Source organism: Martes martes, assembly GCF_963455335.1.
Source record: "Martes martes genome assembly, chromosome: 3".
Lineage (NCBI taxonomy): Eukaryota > Metazoa > Chordata > Mammalia > Carnivora > Mustelidae > Martes > Martes martes.
In genome coordinates this window covers 52,832,359-52,849,246 of record NC_137890.1, presented here as the reverse complement: position 1 = coordinate 52,849,246, position 16,888 = coordinate 52,832,359, and the positions used below count along the sequence as shown (strand labels likewise).

Below are 16,888 nucleotides of genomic sequence, written 5' to 3'. Positions count from 1 at the left end.
TCATGATCTCAGAGTCCTGGGATCGAGTCCCACATCAGGCTCCCTGCTCAGCAGGGAGTCTGCTTCTCCCTCTGACCCTCCCCTCTCATGCTCTCTCTCTCTCAAATAAATAAATAAAATCTTTAAAAGAAAAATCTAATTTCAATTATACCTGTGCATGGCTGACTGAACTTGGTGTTCCGTCAGAGAACATGCACAGGGTTGTACTGAAATTATACTTCGCACGTCAATCAAAATTTGGTGGCTTTCTGTGTGTAACAGGTGGTAAAACAGGGCTAAAAATAGTAAACCATCAAATGTGGCTATAGCATAACGAAAAACAACAAAACTGTGGGGAAAAGGTCTTCAGACCAAAAAAAACCAAAAAAAAACCAACAACAAAAAAAAAAAACAGATGACAAGGGCATTACAAAAAGGATATTTAAAAAGTAACCAGACTGGAAGGAATATACTTTGGAAAAAGTTGAATGTTACAGTGGGTATGTATGCTACCATGCTCTGTTAGTCTGTAAATTCTTTACTCCTAAATTACATAGATCAAAAAAAAAATTATGGAGGAATTAGAAAGGATTCTCACCATCGTTTTACACCAAAGGCATTTCCAATCTTGTAGACGCAGAACACTCCCACACGTTTTGTCACAGACAGCACACTTGGCACTCACGGGCAAGTTACCCTCAAGCCATTGGTGAGGCATAGCTACCTACGCAGAGAGAATAAACAGCAGGCAAATTAAAGACGGTAGGACACCATTCTTACCCTAGGGAAGGTCTACAATTATTTCTCATTCTACGGAATCAAGATATGTATCACTTGTGGCACCCATTCATTTAGTCCACTTTTATTGACCCTCTATTATGACCTGAGCACCACAGGGATACAAAAATAAGCAAGACCATATCCCTGACCTTCAGGATTTGTAGTATAACTGGGGAGCAGTGAAGGTCAAGGCATTATCATGAAGTGATTACAAAGTGCTATCAGAGATGCTTATGCAAGTTGCCATGGCGACAAGGTTTTAAAGGTGGAGGGGACACTGCCAAAAGGAGGCCCCAGTGTCTTAGGAGTGAACATCTGAACAGACACCTGAGATCAGCCTTAAACCATATTTTACTGTCAGATAAGCGTCTCCAACACCAGCCCAGAGCAGCAATCATTGCCAAGCCCTCTTCGCATTTCCCTCAAAATTTAAGAGCTAAAGGAAACTACGGAGGATCTAACTGGAAATAGAAACTCGTAACTAACCAAAGTCTCCCATTTAGTCCTACTAGTAAATACTCTCACTTAACTCTGTCATTTTCCACAGGGCAAACAATAAGAGGGAGGTGGTACTGGGAAGAAACCAAAGACAGAACTGAGCTTACTCCATCCTCGTCCTCTATGATGTCCTTCCCTATGGAGGCTAGAGTCGTCCATTTGCAATTATTTGTTGCCCTCACTGCACATCTTTTGTGAGCCTTGAATTTACACACTAAAAAAAAAAAAAAAAAGTTAACCATTTCTAAATGAATATATACTTTTGGAACAATGATTAGAGGAAATCACAGCATGGAATTTCAAGGGTGGGGGAAGAAGAGAAACCATAATTCAAAAAGTTTAGTTACTCTTCAACAATACTAAAGGTATTCTGAAAATATCTTTTCAGAAGATATTCATGTATTTATGATATATGTGGTTATGTATTTATGAAGCACTTTTATCAATCTATAGATTGCTACTTAGATTTCACTCACAAATAAAACAGGAAGGAAATAAATACAAAAGAACTAGTTCTTTAGGAGAAAGGAGAAAACACACACACACAAACAGAATTAAATAAAATTCAGTTAATACAGAGGTGCTGGGAACACCCTTTTTCTTAATCTGGGTGTTGATTACATAAATGCCATTAATTTGTGAAAAATCCTACCAGTTGTACTCCTCTGATATTTGTGTTTTTCAGCACATGTATTTAAAATAAAAAGTTTGAAAATATCAGTAAGATAAAGAACAGGATAATCTAGAGGAGATTTAAAATGCAAGTATGTCAAGAAAATATCCAGTCACGGGGAATAGGTTGATAAAGGTCACAAAGATGGCATTGTTTTTTAAAGGTATTACTGTTTGGGATCACTACATTATAATGTAGAAGAAAATAATGAAGAAATAGTACATTATATCCATCATTAATTCTGCCCAGCCATATTATCAAAAGGGAGCCTAAAAAAGAGACACTAAAACTTACGAGACATGAAGGAAAAATAGTTGAAGACATAAATAAATGGGAAAAATATCCCATGCTCATGAATTCAAAGAACTAATATTATGAAAATGTCCGTAGTACCCAAAGCAATATACTTATTCAAAGCAATCCCTGTCAAAATTCCAATGGCATTTTTCAAAGAACTAAAATAAATAATTCAAAAATTTTTATGGAACCACAAAAGACACTGAATAGCCAGCCAAAGCAGTCTTAAGAAAGAATAACAAAGTGGAAGATATCATACTCACTAATTTGAAACTATATGACAAAGCCATAGTAATCAAAACAGTATGGTACTGGCATGAAAACAGACACATAGGGGCGCCTGAATGGCTCAGTGGGTTAAGTCTCTGCCTTCGGCTCAGGTCATGATCCCAGGGTCCTGGGATGGAGCCCCACATCGGGCTCTCTGCTCAGCAGGGAGCCTGCTTCCCCCACTCTCCCTCTGCCTGCTGCTCTGTCTACTTGAGATCTCTCTCCCTCTGTCAGATAAATAAATAAAATCTTTAAAAAAATTAAAAAAAAACACATAGATCAATAGAACAGAAGAGAGAGCCCAGAATTAAATCCACATATATATGGCCAATTAATTTATGACAAAGAAGCCAAGAACACATAATGAAGACAGAACAGTCTCTTCATTAAATGGTGCTGGGAAAATTGAACAGTTATGTGCAAAAAGATAAGACCAGGCCCTATCTTATACCATATACAAGAGTTAACTCACAATGGATTAAAGAGTTGAATATACGACCTGAAACCATAAAACTCTTAGAGGAAAACTCCCCAACAGCTAGCTCCTTGACATCAGTCTTGGTGATGATCTTTTTGGGTCTGACACCAAAAGCAAAGACAACAAAACAAAAATAAACAAACAGGACTACATTAAATTAAAAGTTATGACACAACAAAGAATGCCATCAACAAAATGAAAGGCAACATACTGAACAGGAGAAATATTTGCAAATCATGTATGTGCTAATGAGTTAACATTCAAATTTTACAAAGAACTCATACAAGTCAATAGCAAAAACCAAGCAATCCACTTAAAAATTGGGCAGGGGATCTAAATAGACATTTTTCTAAATAAGACATATAGATGGCCAACAGACACATGACAAGATGCTCAATATCATTAATTATCAGAGAAATGCAAATCAAAACCACAATGAGATATCACCTTACACCTGTTAGGATGGCCATTATCAAAAAGACAAGAAATTACAAGTGCTGGCAAGGATTTGAAGACAAGGGAACCCGTGTACACTATTGGTGAAAATGCAAATTGGTGCAGCCACTCTGGAAAACAGTACCGAGCATCCTCAAGAAATTAAAAATAGAACTATCAATTCTAGCAATTCCACTTCTGGGTATTAATCTGAAGAAAATGAAATCACTAATTTGAAAAGACATTTGTACCCTCATGTTATTATAGCATTATCCATAACATCCAAGATACAGAAACAACCTAAGTGTACCTCAGTGGATAAACAGATAAAGAAAATGTGATATCCATATGTGTAACTACACAATGGACTATTATTCAGCCATATAAATGAATCATTTGAGACAACATGAATGCACCTAGAGGATATTTTGCTAAGTTGAAGTAAGTTGGAGAAAGACAGATGCCTTATGATCTGACTTATATGTGGACTGTAAAAACAACAAACCCACAAAAAACCAAGCTCATGGAAACAGAGAACACCTTGGTGGCTGCCCAGGCAGGGGGAGGGAGGTGGGCCAAATGGGTGAAGGGCATCAAAATGTACAAACTTCCAGTTATAAAATAAGCCACGGGCATGTAATGCACAGCATGGTGACTACAGTTAATGACACTGCATCGAATATTTGAAAGTTGTTATAAGAGTAAGTCTTCAAAGTTTTCATCATAAGGAAAAAATTCTGTAACTATGGTTGGTGACAGACGTTCAGCAGACCTTTATGGATAATCAGTTTACAATCTATACAAATATCAGGGCACCTGGGTGGCTCAGTGGGTTAAAGCCACTGCCTTCGGCTCAGGTCATGATCCCAGGGTCCTGGGATCAAGTCCCGCATCAGGCTCTCTGCTCAGCAGGGAGCCTGCTTCCCCCTCTCTCTCTCTCTGCCTGCCTCTCTGCCTACTTGTGATCTCTCTCTGTGTGTCAAATAAATAAATAAAATAAAATCTTTTTTTAAAGTTTAAAAAAAAAAACAATCTATATCAAATCAAAAACACAAAAGAGAGAAATAAGAAGAAACAACCAGAAAGCAGCAGCTCATATATGAAAAACAAGTAAGCCACAGGTTATCTGAGAAAGGCACCCTTACTTATGAAAATCAGAACTTTACTACTATTAAACTTCATCCTTTTAAGGATACAAATTATCCAAGCACTGGTGGATAAGGATGTTATACCAGTTTCTGACTTCGTAGATACTTAAAAGCAGAGATCACATCAGTGGAAATAGAAAAAGTAACTGCTCCTAAATGCTAATGGAAGGTGGCTCTTTTTCACATGATTTTTGCATTACCCTTAACAGGTTTGAAATGATGGAATGCATGCCATTGTTTTAAAAAAGTCCTAATTTTAAAAGTCCGAAATTATAGTCCTAATTTATAGCCACGTGGGTGGTTCAGTCCTTAAATGTCTGCCTTCAGCTTAGGTCACGATCTCGGGGTCCTGGGGTCAAGCCCCACAGGGCTCCCTGCTCAGCAGGAAGCCTGCTTCTCCCTCTCCCACTCTCCCTGCTTGTGTTCCCTCTCTTGAGGTCTCTCTGTCAAATAAATAAATAAAATCTTAAAAAAAAAAAAAAGTCCCAATTTACTGTAGCACACAAACAGAAGGGTAAAATCCCTGAGAGTCTGTAGCCAAATGTTCAAAATGCTTCAGGACGTCATGGGGAGCCGATATGCAAAAGGTCACTTAAGCGGAGTCGGTTTTTCCTTGAAAAATATTAGTCTAGACATTGGAAGTGTTTCATTTAACTGGTCTTTTGTGTACCTTGACAAATTCTTTCCTGGAAATCCTACTATTTTTGTGATAAATGACTTGGGGACTCGAGCACAGACTTCATAGACAATAAACCGGTTTTTCAATGGAATCTCATTGCTGGTAGACAAAGGTGTAAAGAGCGAGCACCGAAGGAAGTAAGCTTGGCCTGAAAAACAATTTTAGTATGACCTGCTCCCTTTTGCTCCCATGCAAGTGACTACTTTAAAACTGAGGTTAATTAGGAGCTCTAGGTCTTTCATCTCTTACAGTATTTCTCAAAAGTGTGGTCCTAGTTTTAGTTTCATCTGCAACTAATTCCCAGGCTGCTTTTTAAGTACAATGAAGTATTTGGTATTAATAGTCAATAAGTGTTTTTTTAAGAGGCAAAGGAGGAAATAAAAGAGAGCAACAGGGAATGATTTCATGGCTTTTTGAGAAGTTTGCCATTAAAAATCAAATAGCTCATTAAAAATAAAAATCACACTTGTAATAATAAAGTGCTTCGTGCAATGAGTCTTGAAAATTGCAAAGGTGCTTAATGTAGCATACAATAATAATAAAATAAACCATACTATGATTACAGTCACTAAGGAATGGAAATGATTAATAGGCACCTGAATTTTGTTAGTGGCCATTCTGAAGTTATTCTGAAATAAAGCACTTTCCCCTGACCTATAAAGCCATTACTTAAAACCACAGAACTTAAAAAAAATATGCTGACATGTCACTAAATTATGATTTTTTAATTGCAATTTTCAGTCTACCACATTGAATCTCTTTAAGTGTTCAATAGCGGCTAAGATAAAAATTTATAGGTACCTATGTTAACATATTTGATGCTGTTGAATCAAAAAGAAAAAAAAAACCCACCATTTAACTTTTTTGTTCAGTTACTGTTTAAATAACTGTGAAGAACAAATAGGCTCTGAAATTATTACTGACATTCTCGATTTAGGGAATCATTTATGAAAAGTATTTTGTCTATTTTCCACTCCTATATTTTACATATACAAGGCTTTAAAATAACAGTTTTAGTAATTAATCAACACAAACTCAGAAGACAAATCAGTACAGGCTTGTTTTCCTGTGAAACACAAGGGCAGAAGGATAAAGTAAATTTAGTGATGGCTTCACACACTAGAAACTGAATTCTATTCCAATACAAAGTTACTCACTCACTGTGGAATGAATTTTTCTTGTATTTGCATCTCTGTTTTTTCTTTTAAAGCCTCTTCATCCTATGTCTTTTGTTTTTGTCAAGCAAGGAGTTTATTCAGATTTGGGCGTAGTGTCTAAAGCTTAAGCATGACTTGGATTATAAGAAAATGATCCTAAATAATCACATTCTCATAAAAAAAAAAACTTCTTTATACATTCATAAAACCCTTGGGATTTTTAAAACCTTTTGCTACAGTTCTAACAATACCAATGGGCAAGACACCACATATTTAAAATTTTTATCAGCAGAGAAAATGAGGACTAACATATATTCTTCTGAAACTATAATTCAAAAATACAGTAACTGACCATTAAACAGTCAGGAAGACTTCATTATTAACAAAATAATGATAAATTTATTTAAAGACTTTAAGTTTCTTATTCTCATCAGTTAATACAATTTTCATTTTTCTTTTAAAAGATTTGGAAAAATTCTTAGTCATCCCAGTTTAAACTCAATATACAAACAACTAAATATATCTAATAATGCATAAATCAAATCAGTAGGGTACCAGAGAGTATCTCAGATCTGATATCCTTTTTTAGGATTTTTGGAATGGGAGACTAGGAGGCAACTAAAAAGACCTTCAAAATAACACCTCAGAGTTTTACACTTGTAAGAGTAACTCAGAGCCACAGGAACCCTTGTAGATTACTAAAGTCAGAAAGGGCAATTACATCTCATTTGCAACCACTCTTTAAATCTTAAAAAAACAAAAACAATGTGTAATGCTTCTTCCAAATGTTCATTTTCACAAATTTTAATGCCTCGGGCCATGACACAATCTGTAGTTATTTACTTGACGGATTTCTTACAGAGCACAGTTACAACCTTCCACAATTTATTTGACTAGAAAAGTAGTTTCCTTGCAGATATATTCTATTTAATTTTCATAGCATCTGTGAATATAAATGACTATTATCCCTGTTTTGCAGATCAGTAAACGAAAGTCAAAACGTGGAGCTACCTTAAAGTGAATGAAAGCTGGGACTCTATTACTATTTTATTATGGAGTCTAATAAAGTTATGTTCAAAATTCAGATTTTTTTGTATTAGAGAAAAAAGCTAATATTAGTATTATATCTAGTTCAGAAAGTAGTACACAGTAGTGTGATCACTGAGGTATGGAATTAAATAAGTCTGAAGAAGTTATAAGTTTTCTCTTGGTATTAGTATATTTGCTTCTGCTGGTCACTGCTTTTTTATTAAAAAACAACCACCACCACCACCACCCACAAATCCTATAATGAAAACAACAACCCTGGGCTTATTTTCAGGAATCTTTCAAGAAATTAAAAATGATGGCATCCATTTCAATTAAACATTAAGTGAAGTAAAAGAAAACATTTAAAACAATGAAACAGAAATAACAATGGGAAATTCTGTCAAAGAGCCTGTACTGTCCTCACTGAAAGTTTTGTCCTCATAACCAGTCGGAACAGAAAAAGAAGACCAGAAAACCAGAAAGACGGATACAGTCTAAAGACGATTTTTAAGCAGCAGGCGCTAGTTCCTCAGACATGCAATGCTACATTTTGATTTATACTTCCTTCCCAGTGATTTGTATTCATCCTTCCCTCAGCAAAAACATTTCCCAAGTTGGTCCTATGTGCGCCGAGCTCCACTTGAAGCTACAGTAAAACTTAAACGCTACATTCCCACTGAGGTGCTCCCAGCTCCTGCTTCCACCCAGGGGAAATGGTTTCTGGGGGGACGTTTCTCTGCTAGGCTGTTCCCAGTGTGGTCAGTGGTGAGGGAGAAGGCCGGCCCCGGGCTACCGTACCTTCACAGGACAGGCCATGGGAGGTGACTCCGGAAAGGCTCTCTCTGCACACGTTACAGAAAGTGGGTCGCGCGTGGGAGCAGGCGTACCAGTTATGCATCCCTGAGAAATGTTCCACGTTAAACTGGGCCACCTAGAAACGAGACGAGAGCACAGATTTGCCAACCGAGAGAACAAGACGGCAGACAGTGAACCTCAGGGATGCACTTAGTTAGGATTAAAATTTCAAATGTGTACTTTTTAAAATGGAAACACTTTAAGTTAAAATTTTAAAAAGGTCAACATCAGATGTAAGCATGTTGCTTAATGAATCTGCACATAGTTTTCTTTGCCGAATATAGCTTTAGCTCTTTGAATGACTTTCCTTCTCCAAGAACAGGAGGTGCGGGGAGAAGATGCTACTTTACCTCGTAAGGTTCTCTGGTCTGTACAGACTTCAGTGAGCTCATCCAGTCCTCCATCTCCTTCCTGTTCTCAGCGCACAGCATCAGTCTTCTGAATGGAGTGATTATCTGAAAGGGGTAATTCGATCTAATGATTGTTAGTAACCAACAAGACAGATTATTGTAAAACCTAGCAATCAATCGTACGAGGAAATTCCATTTCTAATCTCGGAGTCCTCATTTCCTTGATGAAGACAGTCAGAGTCTCTGTAACAAAAAAGAGTTTAGTTCTCTAAGTACGATACAATGGGGTCTAGGAAAGAAAAATTCCAAGGAGGAGTTTCTTGTCTTTAATATCATTGCTCCTTACTTAGGCTTTTTTCGCCCGGTACCAAAGGCTATGAACGCAAATGAACAATGTACTCCTATCTCATGGAATGTATGTTGAAAACTGATTTTTAAATATACTTCAGAATAATTCATAGTAAGCTTAGAATTCAGACACAGTTTTCAATATGGAAATTTAAAAAACTGAAAACCAAAGGAATGCAACATTGAATAATTCATAATCAGTTTGTGATAATATCAGGAATATTCTGTTATTAAATAATGCTGGATTTACATATCCATTCCGTTGTCTATTTTAATATCATTTAAGTAGGAAGGGTATTTCCCCCATCATACAGAACTACTACTACTTTTTAGTGAGAGCAGGGCAGAAGAATTAACGTAAAAGTCCTCCAGTTGGCTTTAAGGGAAGAAAATAACTGTGACTTTCATCTTTTCATCATGTCACTAAAGAATGCAAATTAATTGTATTTAAAGGCTTAAGCAAGTGAAATGAAGATTGTGCTTCCAAAGTGAGATTCTGAAATGACTTGAAAGGAGCCTCTATTTATGTGTGAATACAGCATTCTCGGTGTAATCTTGAAGTTGCTAAATCCTACGCATTCACTGCAAAGAAGGGGCCCTATATTTACCTGTGGAAGACGAGCAAACTTTACACGCCCACCTCGAACCTCTCTCTAAATAACAAGTCATATACTTACAGAGACAATAAGAAATTTTCTCAAGTTAGAAGCCATTCGATCAAGTGATCGTCTACATATTGCATTACGCAGCAGATGTCCGAAGTCCTGAAAAAGCAGGAATCGTCTAAAAACAAAAGGAGCAACCCTGCAAGCCTCCACCACCACTGTTCATCTTAGGAAATAAGCCCATTATTCAGAACTACAGAGATCAGCCCCCTCTTAGCGACTCACCGCTCACTGCCTCCTTTCTTTTTGTCTTTGGTGTAGATGGCACGATCCTTCCTTAAACCCAGGGGCCTTTCATGCATCTGACAGGCACTCGCACTTAAATACAGTCGGCCAGAAGTCACATGGAGGAGGAGCACCAACCACTTAGCTTTGGGTGTTTGTTAATTGCATATGAAATTGAACAGAACCTCACTTCTGCATTTTCTTCTGTTTTCCACCACCCTCTTTGGATAAAGCTTATTAGCAGTTGGTCACTTTTCTTCCTGAATAAATAGTTAATGAAAGAGCACTGCCTCCCTCATTACTTAGGAGCCAAATGGATGCTTTATTGCTTCAAAATGTTTTTCTAGGACAGCTCATCAAATGCAGCAGAAAAGACACCATTAAATCATAATACTCTCCTGGCTCTGACGACTGGCCTGGCACTCCAGAAACCTCCCAGTTTCACTGGACTGACTGAATAAATCTGATACTTATCTGGATAAATATCACCGCTAGCATTCCTATTTATTTATTTATTTATTTATTTTAATTTGCTATACTACATGATGTAACTCTAAGGATTCCCCTGCTTTCGTTATAACCTTATAGTGAGACGTTATTCAGATAAATAAATCAGTCTTGTTATTTTATTCTTTGATTTTGTTTATCATTGAATTCCAAGTAAAGCAGGATGTCTGATGGGTTTAACTATCTTTAATGCCTTTATGTTCTTTAAAAGTCACCACGAATTCAATAAAAAGGGGAGAAAGAAGAATAGGGAAATAGCTTTGAATTTTTCTTATAGGTTTTGGAACTACATAAATACCTCAATCCTAAAAAAATTCAGCAACATTAATCATGCATGCACCTTATTTGCGAAGGAAGTAAAAGGTGTACTTTTGCAATTTCTCCTCTTTAACAAAAACATGCTTTAAAAAGTGGTCAATAATAAGCAAATAAAGATCATAACACAAAAGGTGTTTTTAAGAGCCAAAAAGAACTTATAAGTAATTTTGATTTACCGATCTTGTGATCAAGCATGATTAAGATATCTACTGATTATAGTTACATTATAAGAAGTCTGCATGAAAAAGAAAATCCCTTGTAAATCATGTGATGCAGAGATGTCTGGCTTTGTGCCTTCAGTATCAAAAATATGTCTTCCAGGGGCACCTGGGTGGCTCACTGAGTTAGGCCTCTGCCTCCAGCTCAGGTCAGCATCTCAAGGTCCTGGGATGGAGCCCCACATCAGGCTCTCTGCTCAACAGGGAGCCTGCTTCCCCCTCTCTCTCTGCCTGCTGCTCTGCCTACTCTGATCTCTCTGTCTGTCAAATAAATAAATAAAATCTTCAAAAATAACTCCTCCAGCAGCCTGGAGTTGTCTGGGCCCAGCCAATGGCAAGGCTGGCTTACCAAGTAAACCTGTAAGGTCTCCCAGTTTGGCCCTTTCTTCTGGAGTAATCTCAAACCAGCCCACCAAAGCTCTGAGCCCTCTCCCCACCTTTTATTTAAAAATTCTTCCTCAACCTCCATCTTTGTAGGAAAAAAATGAGACAGTCACAGTTGTTAGCTGATAAGCTTCGGTTGTATCCTAACTGAACCCCATCATACCTCAGTGTTTTCTCATCCAAGGCTTTACTAGGAAAATATTTGGGAAGCAGCAAACTCTGGAAATTATTTGATTCTCGTTCTGGAAGTATCAATATACTCAGCCTTTTTATTATGACAGGTGAGCAGTGTGGGGAGATGGAAAGATAAGAGGTATGGGGAGGGGGTTAGTCTCAGGGAGAGCTGTCTGAGACTGGGCAGGGACAGGGTGGGTAGTGGAGCCAAGGCCAGGAAGTCTAAAGTACTTTTTACCTTTCCTTTTTTTTTTACTTTTACCTTTCTTGAAGGATCTGCAGCTTACTTATCTTCAAGTGCCCTCTAGTCCCTGTCCTTCTTATCTCGACCTTACTCTTACCCTCTCTCTCCACCACCCCAACAGCCCCAAATAATTTTTCTCAGGCACATCTGAACTTATTTCAGTAATTAGTTTTCTGACTATAACCACTACTTTGACCTCAGATTCTGAACACTCCGGCATTTACTGAGCATGTATGGTATGCCAGAGCCCAGGGCCACAAACCACAGGGGCTTTGTCTCAATAATCTAGAAGAGAGACAGAGAAGTAAACAAGGTTTGCTTGTCCGAAAAAGAGCTGTATAAGATGAGCACTAAAGAGAGACATCTAAATCGGTTTCCTAAATGCTGCCTCAAATAATATCCAAACTCTCCATTAATAGACATATTGACCCATTTGGAGAGTTACTGGCCTGTAAGTATTAATCCAACAACACTAATACATGTGTATAAGAATCGAGAATTTCTCAGTCTGGTAAAGCATACAGATACATAAAACAGGAGACAATCTGGCATTAAATATATAAAATGCTACAGATGAGTAACATTACAGTGAAGACTTTAAGTACATAAACATGCCCAGGAAAAAAACACAAATACTGGACTGGTCGTCTTTTAGTGAAGGGGTTACAGATAATTATAATGTTTTTGGTTTGTCTATGGTTTCTAAAGCAAACTTGTACTATTGTAATGAAACATAATTATTTATTTTTTATTTTTTAACTAACAGAAGGATGGGAATTCAGAACTTAAAACTCTGCATTGTTTCAAAGCAGGAATTCTTAAAGTTGGCTGCCCATTAGAATCACCTGGGAGAATTTTTAAAATCCCAATGTCCAGGCCACAATCCATACTGATTAACTCAGAACAGAGGAGGGTGGGGCCCAGGCACCAGTTTTATTTTTTCTAACTTCCAGATAATTGCAAAGTTCAGGTACGTTTGCGAACCAGTGCCCTAAAGATATTTTGCTGTTCCCCACAACACTGTTAGAACTTAAAAAATGATGGATGTTTCTAGAACCCAGTGAATTACAGGAATTGCTGATCTGCAAATTCCCAATTAGAAGCCGCTAATGCAACAGCAAAGAGATCCAGTGTCTACACTCTGGAGTTAAGCCCACTTTGAATGAAGACCATCAGCAGCCTTTCTCACTTGTGTGGCTATGAACAATGTTCCCTCCACTCTATGAGCCTCGGTGTGGTACCTGCTAAGTGAGGATAAGGCACTAACTCCCAGCTCTACAGAGTGTGGTATGGGTGAGTGAGACAATCCATGGAACACATTCAGCACAGTGTCTGTAAGAAAGCCAAAGCTCAGTAAATATTAGCATCCCAGTTCTTGGTGCTGACAGAAATTGTGTATACACGTACAGATTTACATATATATATCTTTTAAAAGTGTGCCCGAGTCCAAATAACATGAATTCGGGATGCCTGGGACATTAAGCATCTGCCTTTGGCTCAGATCATGATCCCGGGGTCCTGGGATTGAGCCCTGCATGGGGCTCCCTGCTCAGCGGGAAAGCCTGCTTCTCCCTCTTCCATTCGCCCTGCTTGTGTTCCTGCTCTCGGTGTCTCTCTCCATCAAATATATAAATAAAATCTCAAAAAAAACCATGAACTGGAGGCATTTTGCCAACAAAATAGTCACTGACTAGAAAACACCAAAAGAGGAATAATGACAATGAGCTGCTCCTTAGAAGGTACTGGGAAAATCTCAACAAACATGAGGAAAAAAACCATCCCCCCTGAATTGCACAGCATCTCATCTCATCCACAGCAGGAATATAAGATAGTAGAAGGCTTACCAAAGCGAAACGCATCAGATCCCTGCACAATACTGAAAAGCTGAGCATGCCATATCTAGTAGGGTACCACGCTTTAACTATTCCAACAGACAGTTCCTTCTTTTAACTCAGATTTTTGATTCTGCAAAGAAGGAAACTCTGAAAACTTCTGTGGTAATCTGAAGTGTCCAACAACTTTCTCCATTAGAAAATTCTTATTTCTGATCTAAAGTTCTTTACAACAAGCTAATCATATTTGCCCTATGGCAGTCCTTTTTTTGGAACTATATATTTCAGGAGCACCTGGGTGGCTCAGGCAGTTAAGCGTCTGCCTTTGGCTCAGGTCATGATCTTGGTGTCCTGGGATCAAGCTCCATGTCAGGCTTCCTGCTCAGAGAGTCTGCTTCTCCCTCTCTTTTCTCCCTCTCTCTCTCTCTCTCTCTAATAAATAAATAAAAATCTTTAAAAAAGTAAAGTGTATACATTTTATTTTACTTTTTTTTATTTTTTAAGATCAGCTTTATTGAGATGTAAGTCACAATACTAATTCGATTCATCTGCTTAAATCGTACAATTCGATGGTTCTTGGTGTATTTACAGCATTATACAACCATCACCATCATCTGTTTCAGAACGTTTTCACAACCCCAAAAATGAACCCCCTTAACAGTAATTCCCCAATTTCCTCCAAACCTGGCCCCACCCCCAGCCATTGGCAACAATGAATCTACTTTGTCTCTGATTATGCAATGACTAAGTCATGGGAATAACAGGCACAGCATAGGGAACACAGTCAATGACACCATAATAGCGCTGTACGGTGACAGATGGGAGCGACATTGGTGGTGAGCACAGCATAATGTAAAAACTTGTCCAATCACTACGATGTGCACCTGAAACTACTGCAACATTGTGTTTCAACCACACCCACACCCAGATAAAAAAAATTAATGGAAACAATTTTCTAATTAAAAAAATAAAATGAGGTTTGACATAAAAAAAAATTGATGCCATGTTTGATAACAACTATGTAATTCATCTATTTAAATCAATCAGTTCCTTAATCCAAATGCATTTACAAAGTTAACCTGATATCCCAACTTGAAATTCAAAAGTATTGCTTTCCAGAGATGTAATTGCAAAAGTAAAAAAGGAAAAATTTAAATAAATACAGGGAATTAAAAAAGAGAGAGACTGGCAACATTGCAACATGGATGAACTTTGAAAACATGCTAAGTGAAAGCAGCCAGTTACAAAAGACTACATATTGTGTGATTCCATTTCTATGAAATGCAACATTTTTTTTTATCTTTAGTGATTAAACCTGAACTATTTGATTGAAATAAAAATTCATATGCAGTAAGAAGCCTTTCTTGGGCAGCAGAACAAAAAGAAAGTTTAGTTGTCATCATAACAATTTTTTACTGTCTGTGTTTATTATAACTTGTGGGATATAATTTGACTTTTGTTAAAGCCAATTCAGGTGTAATTACATCTCGTTAACACTAGGTTTGCGACACCTGAAGTTGCCAACAACTCAGTTCATCCTTCATCCTTCTTCATCCTTCCTCATATATCTACAACCAGCTCTTAAATTATGTATATATTGCATTTTTTTCATTCTTCTTTTATGAAATGAAATAATTCACTCTGACAACTTAAATGTGCCAAATTGTAATGCAGTCCCTAAGTGACTATTATGAGAGGAGAGATACTTACTCCCATATTTCATACAGTAACCGGGGAACCTCTACATCCAAGAGCATAGGTCCTCAGCTATGTGTGTGCACCTAAATCAAGCCAAGGATTTTTCCAAAATACAGCCAACCATGCTTCAAACCAGATGCGGGCATCGAAATCTTAGTTTGGAGGGAGGCGTGGATAATTTCATGTACTCTGTAGTCTGGCAAAGCTACACAGGTGATTCTGATGCACGCCTCTGTATTAATCATGGAAGGTACTAGAAGCATCCAACTTTGCCATTGTCAAGTCAGGATCTGGTCTCAGGAATGGAACGAAAGTGCTCTTAATCTTTATGGCTCCTTATCTCCTTTTTCAGCACCCTTGCGCTCCCAAATTTCCAGTGCCCTCAACTGTCCCTAACAGTATTCAAATAGTATTCAGTGGGGGATCCACCGGAACGAGTCTACCACCTACCGTACCGCATGTGTATAATAGAGGCCCCAAAATGATGATCTCTGATGTTTTTGTTTGGCCATCCTGTTCGAACCCTGCAGTGCTGTGTTGTAAAACCACAACAACGACAAGAAGTTAAAATCCATCATTTTAGACATGTACTTTGCTCTTAAACCTATTTTCTTCTGCTGGCTATTTCATACACTTCAGTCACTAAGGGGCCTCTGGAGGCATCTGAGGTTGCAAGTCCTGCACAGACTGACTCCTTTTCCCGCTGGGGTCAATACTTCCCTATTTTATGATCCAGTCGCTTCAAGTCCCATCTATTTCCAAAGATGACAACTGCTGATCTAAAAGTGATTTTTTCTGAGGTGTTATAGATGATAAAGTTTCAGTGCCTATTTTGTCCCAGTGGTGCTTGAATTTTAATGGAAGACTAAGAAAAGTACCATGTCACAACAAATGTGGTTTTGGCACCAAGACCAAAGAAAGAGCCAGATAGTATAATTCAAATCAACTGAATAACAGAATTTTAGATTAAAAAGTCAGGGTGCTTGGTGGCTCAGTGGGTTAAAGCCTCTGCCTTCGGCTCGGGTCATGATCTCAGGGTCCTGGGATAGAGCCCCGCATCGGGCTCTCTGCTCAGCAGGGAGCCTGCTTCCCTTCCTCTCTCTGCCTGCCTCTCTGCCAACTTGTGATCTCTGTCAAATAAATAAATAAAATCTTTAAAAAAATAAAATAAAGTAAATAAAAAATAAAAAGAGACCCTACTGTACTGATGTAATACCCTAAACATTCTTCATATAGCTGTGAACACTGTGGAGAACCTGCATTCCGTGCTCATGCAGAGAGTAGTTCCACAACATCTTGGAGCACAAACTTGACAATATCTCAAATGATGTCAAATAACATATAACGATGTAATGGGCTAAACGATAAGACTGAGGTTGACAGGTAATTCATATACACTCAAGAGCCTCATTATTAATCTACTGCTGGAATTTATAAAGAAATTCTGCTATGCAGGCAGTGTTCGATGTCAACAGGATTCTAAATCATATTGCTTGGAAGTTGAACTAAGGTCTTCCTAGTCCCTTTCAGAAAGATCTACAAATCTTTTCAGACGTCTATTTCAAGCCATGTTTAGATTTATACACAAACGCACATATACACCCTTCATTGAGAGTTAAAGAGGATCTTTGCAAGTCATTCCATCCT

The 16,888-nt window shown here is 37.9% G+C and overlaps 1 protein-coding gene across 2 annotated transcripts in view; it reads right to left on the bottom strand.

Moving 5' to 3' along the window:
- Positions 1-16,888, bottom strand: part of DGKH (diacylglycerol kinase eta) — a 164,997-nt gene that overhangs the window by 57,288 nt on the left and 90,821 nt on the right. For both annotated transcript variants that reach the window (XM_080799853.1, XM_080799854.1), the window contains exons 4-7: positions 8,629-8,733; positions 8,222-8,354; positions 1,365-1,471; positions 578-703 (exon numbers count right to left, since the gene is read on the bottom strand). In XM_080799853.1, the coding sequence (XP_080655979.1) occupies positions 578-703; positions 1,365-1,471; positions 8,222-8,354; positions 8,629-8,733 (471 nt within the window). The remainder of the gene's footprint in view (positions 1-577; positions 704-1,364; positions 1,472-8,221; positions 8,355-8,628; positions 8,734-16,888) is intronic.